General features: G+C 37.9%; 1 protein-coding gene across 4 annotated transcripts in view; it reads left to right on the top strand.

Moving 5' to 3' along the window:
• Positions 1 to 13695, top strand: part of DGKB (diacylglycerol kinase beta) — a 693878-nt gene that overhangs the window by 53703 nt on the left and 626480 nt on the right. For all 4 annotated transcript variants that reach the window (XM_044246133.1, XM_044246130.1, XM_044246131.1 and 1 more), the window contains exon 2: positions 12464 to 12723. In XM_044246133.1, coding sequence (XP_044102068.1) covers positions 12654 to 12723 — 70 coding nt within the window. In that variant the 5' untranslated portion in view covers positions 12464 to 12653. The remainder of the gene's footprint in view (positions 1 to 12463; positions 12724 to 13695) is intronic.

The raw sequence follows: 13695 nt of genomic DNA, 5'->3' as shown, positions 1-13695 counted from the left end.
TATTTTTTTCTTATCTTCCTACTCTTATTTCTCCCTTCCCCCATCATTGCCTAACTAAACCATCTGCTAATAACTAAGATTTATATATCATTGAGAAAACAGAAGTTATGAGCCAGAAATCTTCCATTTTCTAAGCACCAAATCTACAAAATTACTTGCATCTGTTCTCATTGTTAAGATTAATTTTGGCCCTCACATATTTTCTGGAACTTATCTCTCTTGCTAACAAGGGGTTTTAAAGACCTTTTAAGGACTTCGAAATACTGATCACTTCCTCTCTCCTAAACTTGAACCATTTCACTATAAACCTTTCTCTTCAATTTTAAAATTTGTTCCAGTGATTCCTATAAACAAATAAACAAAAAAAAGCAAGCAAAATTCCTTGATTCCATATTCTTCTTGGGTAGCTACTTTTAGCTTTCCACTCCTCCTCACAATCACACTTCTCTGAGAGTTGATGGTATTCACAGCCCTCCCAAATTCAGTTCTACTCTGTAACCCGTTCCAATCTGACTTGCCTAGCCTCAGGGAAGTTGTTTTGCTCAAGTCCCCAGTGACCATCGTGTTGCCATGGGATGTTTCAATCCTCATCTCATTTAACTGCCCAGAAACTTTTGGTAAGTGCCCTCTAACCCTTTCCTTGAACCCTAACCCTCACACCCTTTCCTTTTCTTCTTCTTTTGTTGTCTTTCTGACATCATGTGCTATTTTGGGAGGTCTTTTTCTACTTCTAATCTTTAAATATGGGAACACTTTGAAGCTTGGCCCTCTTTCTCACACCATACTCTTTCCCCACATGTACTTAGTATTTCCCATTTTCCCCTTCAGATTCCCCCTTCATCCTCTTCCATTTTGTTCAGTTCTGTTTCCTATAGATGACATCAGTGGTTGTTTTTGCCCTCTGGCTTATGATTGGGTTTGGTTACCTTGAAGCGCTGGAAGAGATTGGAGAGTTGGAAGAGTACAAGGTTAAGAAGTCATTCCCCCCCCCCCCCACCACCACCACCACTTCTTCCCCAGCTAAGTCCTTTGAGAATGGGTGAATCCTGTTACCTAAGACCATGGCTCCTTTCAGATGACCCTATGTATATATAGCTACTCTGAGGTTTTTTTTTTTAGCTGCAATAGCCCTAGTGCCTTCAGGCTTAGGATCAATAAGATTCCAACTTTTGCTAGTCCAGTATCCTGGACCAGCCTTTAATAACTCCCTAATTCCTGTCCATTCTTTCTCAATAATCCTTTTATTAAACTCCTACTTACCCATTTTAAATGTACATCTGTTCCCTACTTGGAATCCTGACACATGGGATCCTTCACAAGGAAACAAACACTAAAATGGAATTAGAGATACAAAGGTTACCAGGATTACCAGGAAATTATTCCTGTGAAAGATAAAGGGAGAAAAAGCAGGGTTGGGCAGAGACAACCATCAATCTGATGCAGATTTGATACTGAGAAAAGAAAGGAGGTGTGGGGGATGCTGAGTTCATTGTGAATAGCTTCACGTCACAGTGCAGCCAGTCCAGTGGGTTGTTCTGAAGCAATATGGGTCATTACGGGAGTCCTCCATCGGTCAAAACTGGCAGGATCCTAGTACATCCATCATCTTTAGTCTTTGACCTCTGCCTGTGAAGAGTGTGACCGTGGTTCAAAAGCTGACTGTATTCTGAAAGCTATTAGAGTAGAGGCTGTCAGGTATTACATACAGTCTTTGCAGCAGAATGCTCGTTCTTTCTAAAATCAGAGCTTAGAGTTTAATTCTGCTTTCCTTTCTGAAATTCTGATGGATATTTTGGCTCCCATCCTTTTCCCTATGATTTCTCCAGGGATTACTTAATAATTTAGGGTTTATGACCCTTCAGACCCAGTAAATATTTTCACTCATCATAATGCCTTAAATTTGTCTGCATATAGTTTTCAGTATGCCTTTATGGCTGCTACATCAGGCAAACATGTGCATGCCCATATCTTCAAAAATACTATCTATTCCAAAACAACTCTCAACATCTGACCTCTCTCTCTCTCTTTTATTAGCCCTAGGCTTACCTCACTATCTACTAGTCCTGTCAATTTAGACAGCCCTTCTTAAACTGAACACGTCCCCAAACAAAATAGTGATTTGCCTCTTTTCCTCACACCTAATACTCTTCCAGTAAATAGTTAATTCTTCAAACTACCCCTTTTCTGTTTGCTGGACTCAAGCCAAAACTATAGGAGTCCTTCTTTGATCCCTTCATCCTACACACATTATATCCCATTCGTTATAAAATCCTGCTTCTAAAATATGTCTTGAGTTTGGCCTTTTCCTTAATCTTTACTGCCATTTCCATAATGGAAGCCACCGCCAACTCTGTCTAGTACTGAAACAGCCTCCTAATCGGCCTTTTCACTTCAGTTCTTGTCACCTTCCCATCCATTGATTAGAATGGACTTCTTAAAATATAAGTGGATCATGTTTATCTCCTGCTCAGAATGTGCAGTGGCTTCATAATCCAGTTATGATCAATCTTCATTATGACGTCTAAGAATCTGCATGATGTAGTTCTTATCCATTTTTCCAATCCAACATTGTGCCCGTTTCCCTCTTGTCACCAGGCTCCAATCACATCTACTGTCTTAGACCCAATTTTTTAAAAAAAAATCTCACTTATAGGTTTCTGCTCATATTTTTCTTCTCACTCAAGTTCTGTTACTCAACTTTTATCATTCAGTTTAAATAAAACTTTGTCTATGAGTTGCTCTTTGAATCTCTAAATTAGGACACTGTTGTACTCTCTCGCAGAATTCCATTGCCTTTTTTTTAAAGTAATTTATTATAGTTCAGAATGATTTATGCGTGTACTTAGTTTAATGTAGATCGTTCCCCCAAACAAGATCCAAGAACTGAGATAGCACATCTGTTTTTCTTTTTAGTATATCCTTAGCACCTGCTTAGTGCCTCACATGTTGTTTTTTTCATGAATAAATGAACAAATAATTACAAATTACATGATAGCATTAATATTCCATTTAGTGTCATCCTGCTTTTCTTTCTGAAATTCTGATTGATATTTTGGCTCCCATCCTTTTTCCTATGATTTCTTCAGGGGTTACTTAATAACCCATAAACCCCCAGGGTTTATGACACTGCAGACCCAGTAAATATTTTCACTCATCATAATGCCTTAAATTTGTATACATACAGTTTTTATGCCTTAATGTGTATTAACTTTATTCAATTATTAGAGTCATGACGTGTTGACTTTTAATACCTAATTAGAAATCTCTGCTTAACGTGATTAACAAATAGTGAATCCAGTCCATCAGATTCATTCATCTAGATACTGCCTGTAACTTCTTCATAGGAGATTTATTTCTTTCCCTAATTGTGAAGAATGTGTTTTAGTCCGGGCATAGTAAGCCAAAGAGCTTTCTCCAATTCCTCCAACATAGGTATTTCCTGCCAACAACTAAGAAAAATGACACACCCATTGACTAGATGAGAATGTCAGCATTAGATTGCTTTCCAGCAGTCAGCAAAGTGGATCCTTCCTGGCTTTCATTTTATGCATCTGAAGAAACCCCTTGCTTGGAAACAGGAAATCTTTGAATGTACCATAGGGAATCTCTATTGTCATTTTATTTCCACACGTTTGTAAAGAACAAGGGACTATAAGGAAGCGTTGCTATCATTTCCATCTGTTTCTGAGGCATGAAGACTAGCGTGCCTGTTGATTTAATATTATACGTGCAACTTTTCTCTTTATGCAGAGTTATGGTATGTTCAGCTAGTTTAAAATACTTGGTTAGGAAAACTCCATTTATTTGTTATTACTTCACTACATGTCACATCACCTCATGAGAGTTGGCACTACCAGGATTGTAAAACCAAGGGTTTCCACTAGAAGGATTATAAGGAAGGCTTATTCGAAGTGTATTAGTATTGGAATAAACCAAATCCAAGAACCAAAGAGAATTTACTTTGAGTCCTTTAGGGCTGCCATTACCCTTTAAATGCCTCTAATAAAAATGCAAATTGTATTAGATTAATTTAGAGAAGCTGTTCTTGAGATGAAAAGCTATGGCTTGTGTTGACAAGATCATATTAAATAAAAGAATGCTATGTAATGTTTTTGTCAGATACAGAAAAATAATTTTAAGATAGTCCTGATGCTTATTGGTTAACATATCAATGAAAGTTTCACTTGGAAATGTTGCTCATTTATATGGATGCCTGGGTGGTTCATTCTGTTAAGCCTCTGCCTTTGGCTCAAGTCATGATCCCAGGGTCCTGGGATCAAGCCCCATGTCAGGCTTCTTGTTCAGCAAGGAAACTGCTTCTTCCTCTGCCTGCTATTCTCCCTGCTTGTGTGCGCTCTCTCTCTCTGGCAAATAAATAAATAAAATCATTTAAAAAATATATGGAGTTAGATATATATATAACAGAAAGAAAATACTAAGAAATTATGTAAAATAAAGATTTTTTTAAAAGATTCATTTGAGGGGCGCCTGGGTGGCTCAGTGGGTTAAGCCGCTGCCTTCGGCTCAGGTCATGATCTCAGGGTCCTGGGATCAAGTCCCGCGTCGGGCTCTCTGCTCAGCAGGGAGCCTGCTTCCTTCTCTCTCTCTGCCTGCCTCTCCATCTACTTGTGATTTCTCTCTGTCAAATAAATAAATAAAATCTTAAAAAAAAAAAAAGATTCATTTGAGAGAGAGAAAAAGAGAAAAGGAGCAGGGGCAGGGACAGAGACAGAGGCAGAGAGAGAGAATCTCGGGCAGACTCCATGCTGAGTGCAGAGATCGACAAAAGGCTTAATCTCACAACCCTGATAGCATGACCTGAGCTGAAACCAAGAGGCGGATGCCCCTTAAATGTTTTTGTTGTTGTTTTAACAGTGAAAGTTTTGTACCTCTAACTATAACTTCTTTCATTTATGTCTGTTGAGTTGAACAAAAATCGGTGGCCCCTAGGAAGAATGAAACTTGTAATAACTGTTGTTCCTAACCGCTTTCTGCACCATTTTCTCTTTTTCAAGTTGAGGGCCTCTTCTACTTCTACTACCCAGGTTTTCCTTTCTTTTCTTTTCCTTTTTCCTTTTCTTTCCAGTCCGGTCCTTTCCTGTCCTTTTTTCTTAAGATTTCATTTATCTGAGAGAGACAGAAAGAGAAAGTGGGGTAGAGGAACAGAGATGGAGCAGCAGACCCCCTAATGAACCAGGATCCTGATGAGGGGCTCGATCCCAGGACCCCAGGATTATGACCTGAGCTGAAGGCAGGTGCTTAAGCGACTGAGGCACCCAGGTGCCCCTACTCGGGTTTTTCTTTACCAAAACAAACAAACATATAAGTGAATTCATACTATAATTATTCATTTACCAGCTACTCTAGGAAAATAGCAGTGAACAAACAGACAATAATCCTTACCCTCATGGGACTTAGTCTGAGAGCACAGGAGGAGATATGGTGACATAGAATCTAATACACATGTTGGGGAGAAAGAGTGTCCTATCCCTTCCAAGGTCCTTTTAGCTAGACTAAGAATCCAATTGACGTGAGACAGATTAACAGGAGAAAATAAAATTTAATAGGGTATGTGCAGGAAAACTACACAGATAGGGAAATTTCAGAGACTGGCAAAATGAGGTGTATATATCATAAAGAACTAAGGAGAAGGGCATAGGGCTTTGGGATTTAAGTGGAAAGGGATGCAATTCAGAGGGTGATGAGAAGAAGAGCAGAAGTTTGGTAATTGGATGTTTGCCTGGCCATAAAGATGGGTCACTCAGACACAATTTATCTTGCTAGCAACCCTTATTCTGGGAGAGAACCTCAGTCCAGATTCTTCTTTGGAGTTATCTGAGGGGCAAAAATTTCTCTTGATCCCTTAGAGTCTCTATTGACTTCATCTCAGAATAATCTTTATGCTGAAGTGGTCCATTGAGATGGCCTGCCCTAGGCCTCTACACATACATCTAGGTGAAAATCAAGGGAAAATGCAGCAAGTATTTTTACTTGCTTTGTCCTTTTTGTGGAATCCTATCAGGGCTCAAAGCCATTCATGCTATCCCTAATTTGTAGCATGAGGAAACAAGTATTAAATAATATAAGTAAGTTAAATATTTGAGAAGATATTATATTCAAAACAAATAAAAGCCTGATGGAGGGATGGTGTATATGACTGTGCAATTTTAAATTTAATGACAGGGGCACCTTGGGTGGCTCAGTGGGTTAAGCCTCTGCCTCCGGCTCAGGTATGATCTCAGGGTCCTGGGATTGAGTCCCGCATCAGGCTCTCTGCTTGGCAGGGAGCCTGCTTCCTCCTTTCTCTCTCCTTGCCTGCCTCTCTGCCTACTTGTGATCTCTGTCTGTCAAATAAATAAATAAAGTCTTTAAAAAGAAAGAAGGAAAGAAATTGAATGACCAGGTGCCACTTTACTGTGAGGATAGGATTCATGTAGAGATCTGAAAGATGTCAGTTAACCAGTCATTTTTAAATTTGAATTTTGAATTTGAGTTACTTAAATCAGGAATTTTAATAAATTTCAGAGCAAGTAGCAAGGTACAAAGCTGTAATTAATTAAACTAGTTTATTATTCTCATATATTAATTAACTTTTTATTGCTAATTTATAAGACAGGACTCTGGCATCACCTTAGTTCATGACTGTCCATGGACTCAAGAAATAGGGCACATTAAGGAAAGGAGTGAGCTCAGGGGGCCAGTTAAGAAGGTACTGCAATAGTATAGGTCAGGGAAGGAAATAAAATGAAGACATTTTTCCATATTGGCATTTTCCCCAAATGATCAGGTTTCTGGTCTTTGTTGTTGTTCATACATTGTTTATGACTGCCTTCAGAATAATTCCCCAAACTTTATTTAGCATTGAAATCCCTTAAAAAAATGGCCTCTTACTGGATCCAATAAAACTTTATTCACAAACATAGGTGGTGGGTCAAATTTTTCTATAGTTGGATATTTGCCTACCTGGTCTACTTTATGGGATTCTGCTATTCTTAGCACATGCCTTCCATTCTAAAAGTTATCTCAGAAGTATTAAAAACTGTTGCATTTGTAGCCAAAATGTTAACATTCCAGGTAGGAAGTTATAGGAAGAGGGGGGAAAAAAAAGGTTAAAATAGCACTTGCCAAATAGAACCTTTCTTTATACCTTACCCCAAACTATTTACATCTCACTGATCACTCCATTATTCAAATAACCTGAGTAAAGTAGTTCCTTTTTTTTTTTAAAGTTTTTTTTATTTGACAGAGTGAGAGAGAGAGAGAGCGTGTATGGATGCACAAGCAGTGGGGGCAGGAGATAGAGAAGCAGTCTCCCCACTGAGCAGGGAGCCGATGTGGGGATTTATTCCAAGACCCTGGGATCATGACCTGAGCCGAAGGCAGATGCTTAACCGACTGAGCTACCCAGGTGTTCAGGAATGTAGTTCTTTAGATGGATATATTTTCATTCAATAAGATTAGAGGTCTGTTACCAAGGAAGCAAGGGAGAGTGGATGGAGTTTGGGTTTCTAGCAGTATCTGTCATGTTTGACCATATTCTAATCATCTAGTGTTAGTTTCTTTATATTTTTGAAATCAGAGACTATGGTTCCTCGCGAAGTAATTTTGTGAAGATTGAATAATCAAACACACAATACTATGAGGAGAGTACAATGCATACTCTAAGCTATCAGTAAAGCTGATATGTTGTTATAATTCGTATCATTTTCATTTTTTTTTTCTTTGATCTTTGTCATATTTCTAGTGCCTGGAATGCTTTCTGGCACACAGTGGGGATAAATAAACATATTGTGAATGAATAAATGAACTTCCATTATGATCAGTTAAGATTTGGGGGTTGTAGGCAATAGAAATTGATTCTGGCCCACTTAACTCTTAATCGGAAGAATGTTATTTGCTTCTGGAAGTGACAAGATAGCCAGATAGTTGGGCTCAGACATCAGCAGGCATCCAATTACTGCTGTAATCATTTAGGTACAACTATTTTCATCCTGTCCTTGAATAACTCCATCCAACATTTAAAGCCCCATGAGACACTCTCATGTGCCGAACGTTACTGAATCATCTGTCTCTCTTTGGATAGGAAAGAATAGGACACCTTCTTTTATAGTCTCATCAAAACTGCATGTAATGGGGGGAAGCAAAGAATTAGGATGAAATCAATAAGAAGGATGAAATCAGCTGGAAGACACTGGGTGGAAAACAGAAACGTCCATCACATGTTTCCATTCCTTTTGGTTTGTGTTATTTCACAAAGTCATGGTTGTGATTTAAGAGCATTCCCTGGGAGAAAAAAGAGACCTAGCAATTTGGCCTCTGTTAACACATCAGTATCTTCATTTTTTCCAATTAAATAGCAAGCTGTCATCTTATAAAACTGAGTGCAGGGACTCTGAACAGATGAGATCGGCAAGAATCTTTTTTATAGACAGAGATGACAGGATGTGACAGTGAGGTCCTGGGGTTCATACTGAAGACCAAAAAACAGATGCTGAAGAGAGGTTATGCACTAATGCCAAATATAGGTAGTTGGCTTGAGATAATGACATCTGCATAAATAAGCATTCCACTCATAAAATTTCATAAACTTAAGTCATTGTTGCTAAATATTTCATTTTCTATAATGATCACAATGCCAGTCTGGTTTTGAGCAATTGATTACTGTCTCTAATAAAAAGTTGAGACCAGATGGTTTTTCATTTTGTTTGCCTTTATAGATGTAGCAGTGAACGTAGGTCCATGACAACCCAGGGATTTATTTTTAAGCATGATTCATAGTAGTTTTTCTACTATCATTATGCAAGCCTGTCAGACTTTTGGAGTTGCTTTAATTTATTAATTAAATTAATTTTATTGGGATTTTTACAAATTATAAAATTAAAATTACTCTATTCATTTTGTTGCTAGAAAAAAAAAATCCTCAATTTATATGACTCCCAGAATTGATTTTCCTGATTTCAGATATATGTGCTTCTACTGAAAGCCATTCCAAACTGTTATTAGAAATTTGGTACACTAGGGCGCCTGGGTGGCTCAGTGGGTTAAAGCCTCTGCCTTCGACTTGAGTCATGGTCTCAGGGTCCTGGGATCGAGTCCCGTGTCAGGTTCTCTGCTCGGCGGAGGGCCTGCTCCCTCCTCTCTCTCTCTTTCTGCCTGCCTCTCTGCCTACTTGTGATGTCTGTCTGTCAAATGAACAAATAAAATCTTAAAAAAAAAAAAGAAATCTGGTACACTAGCTGACTGTATGTACAGGGAGCTATAGAGCTTACTTAGCTTTCTTTAATGACTTGGTCTAGATTTTTACATAGTAATTGTTTAAATATTACAGGACTGGCAAGTTCAGATCGATGAAAATGATACCCTTGTTTGCTCTTGGGATGTGAAATTTATAAAATTGAACGGCATAGAAAAATCTACTTTTATGAAATAGACTTCATAACATTTTCTTTTTGTATTGAAATCATTTATTCCTGTAATCTGGCATTAGGAAATACATATAAAAATGCCATTAAAGAGTACATGAACAATTAGAAATTGAGTATTACACAAAATAAAATAACTTTGGAATATATTATTTAGAAACTAAAAATTCTTTTTACTTATTTACTTAAATTCAATTAATTAATATATAGTGTATTATTAGTTTCCGGAGTAGAGGTCAGTGATTCATCAGTCTTGTAAAATACCCAGTGCTCATTACATCACGTGCCCTCCTTAATGTCCATCACCCAGTTAGCCCACCTCTCCAACCCCAGCTCTTCTCCCCTCCAGCATCCCTCGGTTTGTTTCCTATGATTAGGAGTCTCTTACAGTTTGTTGTCCTCTCTGATTTTGTCTTCTTTTATTTTGCACTCCCTTCCCCTATGATCCTATGTTTTGTTTCTAAAATTTCACATATGTGTGAGATCATATGATATTTGTCTTTCTCTGGTTGACTTATTTCACTTAGCTTTCACTTAATATCCTCCTCTAGTTCCATCCACATCATTGCAAATGGCAAGATTTCACTTCTTTGATGGCTGAGTATATTCCATGTATCTATACCACATCTTCTTTATCCATTCATCTGTTGATGGACATTTGGGCACTTTCCATAGTTTGGCAGTTGTAGACATTGCTGCTATAAATATCGGGGTGCAGGTGCCCCTTCAGATCACTACATTTGTATCTTTGGGGTCAATACGGACTAGTGCAATTGCTGGGTCATATGGTAGCTCTATTTTCAATGTTTTGAGGAACCTCCATACCATTATCCAGAGTGGCTACACCAACTTGCGTTCCCACCAACAATGTAAGAGGGTTCCCCTTTCTCCACACCCCTGCCAACATCTGTCCTTTCCTAACTTATTCATTTTAGCCATTCTGACTGGTGTGAGGTGGTATCACACTGTGGTTTTGATCTGTATTTACCTGATGCTAAGAGATGTTGAGCATTTTTTTATATGTCTGTTGGCTGTTAGTATGTCTTCTTTGGAGAAATGTCTTTCATGTCTTCTGCTCATTTTTTTTTTAAAAAGATTTTATTTATTTGACAGAGATGGACACAGAAAGAGAGGGAACACAAAGAGGGGTAGTGAAAGAGGGAGAAACAGGCCTCCTGCCAAGCAGGGAGCCCAATGTGAGGCTCGATCCCAGGATCCTAGGATCATGACCTGAGCCAAAGGCAGATGCTTAAGAACTGAGCCACCCAGGCACCCTTGCTCATTTTTTGATTGGATTATTTGTTTTTTGGTTGTTGAGTTTGATAAGGTCTTTACAGATTTTGAATATTAACCCTTTATCTGACAAGACATTTGCAAATATTTTCTCCCATTTTGTCAGTTGTATTGGTTTTGTCTTGGTTTTGTCAAATGTTTCCTTTGGGTGCAAAAGCTTTTTATCTTTTTTATTTATTTATGTATTTATTTAGAAGCTTTTTATCTTGATGGATGTCCCAATAGTTCATTTTTGCCCTTGCTTCCCTTGCCTTTGCAGACGTGTCTAGCAAGAAATTGCTGCAGTTGAGGTCAAAGAGGTTGCTGCCTGGGCTCTCTTCTAGGATTTTGATGAATTCTTGTCTTGCATTTAGGTGTTTCATCCATTTGGGGTCTGTTTTTGTGTGTGGTTTAAGGAAATGGTCCAGTTTCATTCTTCTGCCTGTGGCTGTCCAATTTTCCCAATACCATTTGTTGAAGAGACTTTTTTCATTGGATATCCTTTCCTGCTTTGTTGAAGATTAGTTGGCCATAGAGTTGAGGGTCCATTTCTGGACTCTGTATTCTGTTCCACCGATCTATGTGAGTTTTTGTGCCAGTACCGTACGTTTTAAGGGTCTCATCTGTTCCACACAAATTTTAGGATTATTTGTTCCAGTTGCGGAGAAACCGTTGATAGTATTATGATAGGGATTGGATTGAATGTATAGATTCTTCTACGTAACACAGACATTTTAACAATATTTGTTCTGAAATGGAAGGAGAACTTCCAAGCTCTTTCCAGGAATCCAGCATTGCCTTGATCCCCAAATCAGACAGAGACTCCACTAAAAAGGAGAATTACAGACCAATATGAACATGGATGCAAAAATTCTCACCAAGAGACTAACCAATAGGATCCAACAGGACATTAAAAGGGTTATTCACCACAACCAACTGGGATTTATTCCTGGGCTGCAAGTGTGGTTCAACATCTGCAAATCAATCAATATGATAATACATTAATAAAACAAAAGACAAGACCCATATGATCTACTCAATAGATGTGGAAAAAGCATTTCACAAAGTACAGCATCCTTTCTTGGTGAAAACTCTTCACATTATAGGGATAGAGGGAACATACCTCAATATCATAAAAGTCATATATGAAAAGCCTCCATCATTCTCAATAGGGAAAATATGAGAGCTTTTCCCCTAAGGTCAGGAACACAACAGGGATGTCCACTATCAACCACCGTTGTTCAACATAGTACTAAAGTCCTAACCTCAGCAATCAGACAACAAAAACAAATTAAAGGAATCTGAAGTGGCAGAGAAGAAATTAAACTCTCACTCTTCGCAAATGACATGATCCTTTATGTGGAAAACCCAAAATACTCCACACCAAACTTGCTAGAACTCATATAGTAATTCAGCAAAGTGGCAGGGTATAAAATCAATGCATAGAAATCAGTTGCATTTCCATACACTAATAATGTGAGAGAAGAAAGAAAAATTAAGGCATCAATCCCATTTACAATTGCAGCAAAACCCATAAGATACCTAAGAATAAACCTAACCAAAGAGGCAAAGGATCTGTACTCAGAAAATTATAGAACATTCATGAAAGAAATTGAGGAAGACAAAAAGAAATGGAAAAACGTTCCATGCTCATGGATTGGAAGAACAAATATTGTTGGAAATTAAAAGTTCTTAACATTGTATAACTTGTCAACTTTTTCTTTGTGCAATAATGCTGACCTTTTATTTTTGTGTTTCTTTTTCTGCAGATCTTTAATATATTATTGAGACTGCCAACTCACACCCACAGTGGCTACATGTTGACAGATTGCATATTTTGAAAGCTTGAGATATTTTATAATGAAACATGCCATGTGGAAACTTTGAAGCCTAGAATCTTGCCAAACACCTGAGTAAAGAATTCCTCACCTGTAATGTAAGAGACTTCTCACTATCACCATGACAAACCAGGAGAAGTGGGCACACCTTAGCCCCTCAGAATTTTCCCAACTTCAAAAATATGCTGAGTGTAAGTATTTATATTGATCATATGACTTGATTTGGCATTTGTGTTAAGCAAGATTTATAAGAACAGATTACAAAACCTGTTCAGCATTGGGAGAGATGTAGATGCATGTTTTGTTTTTGTAGTTCGGTCTACTTGAGACTACCTTTTGGCATGAGAAAAAGGAAAAGTTGAATTTTTTTTTTTTAAGGAAAAGAACGTAAATCAAATATAAAATCTAAAAAAAAAAGGAATTAGGATATTAGGTGCAAAACTAAAACTGGAAACATTCCTTGTTTAACAGAAGTAAAGCAAAAGATAAGACAGTTTGGTGAAAGGAAATTGGTGATACTGCAATTGAGAAGGACAAACAGAAGTAAGGGGAGAAGTGAGGGTTTGTTATTGTTATTCTTGTTTTGTATGTTTTCTGTTTGCTAGCATAACAGAAAAAGGGCTGGGAGTTGGGGGTCATGGATACATTGTGGAGTTGGAATTAGAGCTTGTCAGAGAGAAAGTATCAGGACCTTATGCCAACTTTTTCAGATGTGTATATTTATACAAAAGATAGACCATGGCAATTCAGTTTATGGTAGGCTATTTTTAAATACTAAGTTTCTTTACACATAAACAGTAAAATTTCATCTACAAAGAATTTTATTTTTTTTTTTTTTTTAAGATTTTATTTATTTATTTGACAGACAGAGATCACAAGCAGGCAGACAGGCAGGCAGAGAGAGGGAGAGGAGGAAGCAGGCTCCCTGCAGAGCAGAGAGCCCGATGCGGGACTCGATCCCAGGACCCTGAGATCATGACCTGAGCCGAAGGCAGCGGCTTAACCCACTGAGCCACCCAGGCACCCCAAAGAATTTTATTTTTAACATGGATTTTCAGGAATGTATCTGTTTCATGAAATCAGTTTCAACTATAAATATGAATAACACCTGGGTCAAGGTGTTCAAGAGAAAAGAGGAAGTTCCTAAAAAATCAGTGGTACCA

Source organism: Neovison vison, chromosome 4, assembly GCF_020171115.1.
Source record: "Neovison vison isolate M4711 chromosome 4, ASM_NN_V1, whole genome shotgun sequence".
Taxonomy (NCBI): Eukaryota; Metazoa; Chordata; class Mammalia; order Carnivora; family Mustelidae; genus Neogale; species Neogale vison.
Note: the sequence above shows the minus strand (reverse complement) of the source record. Positions and strands in the feature narration are given on the sequence as shown.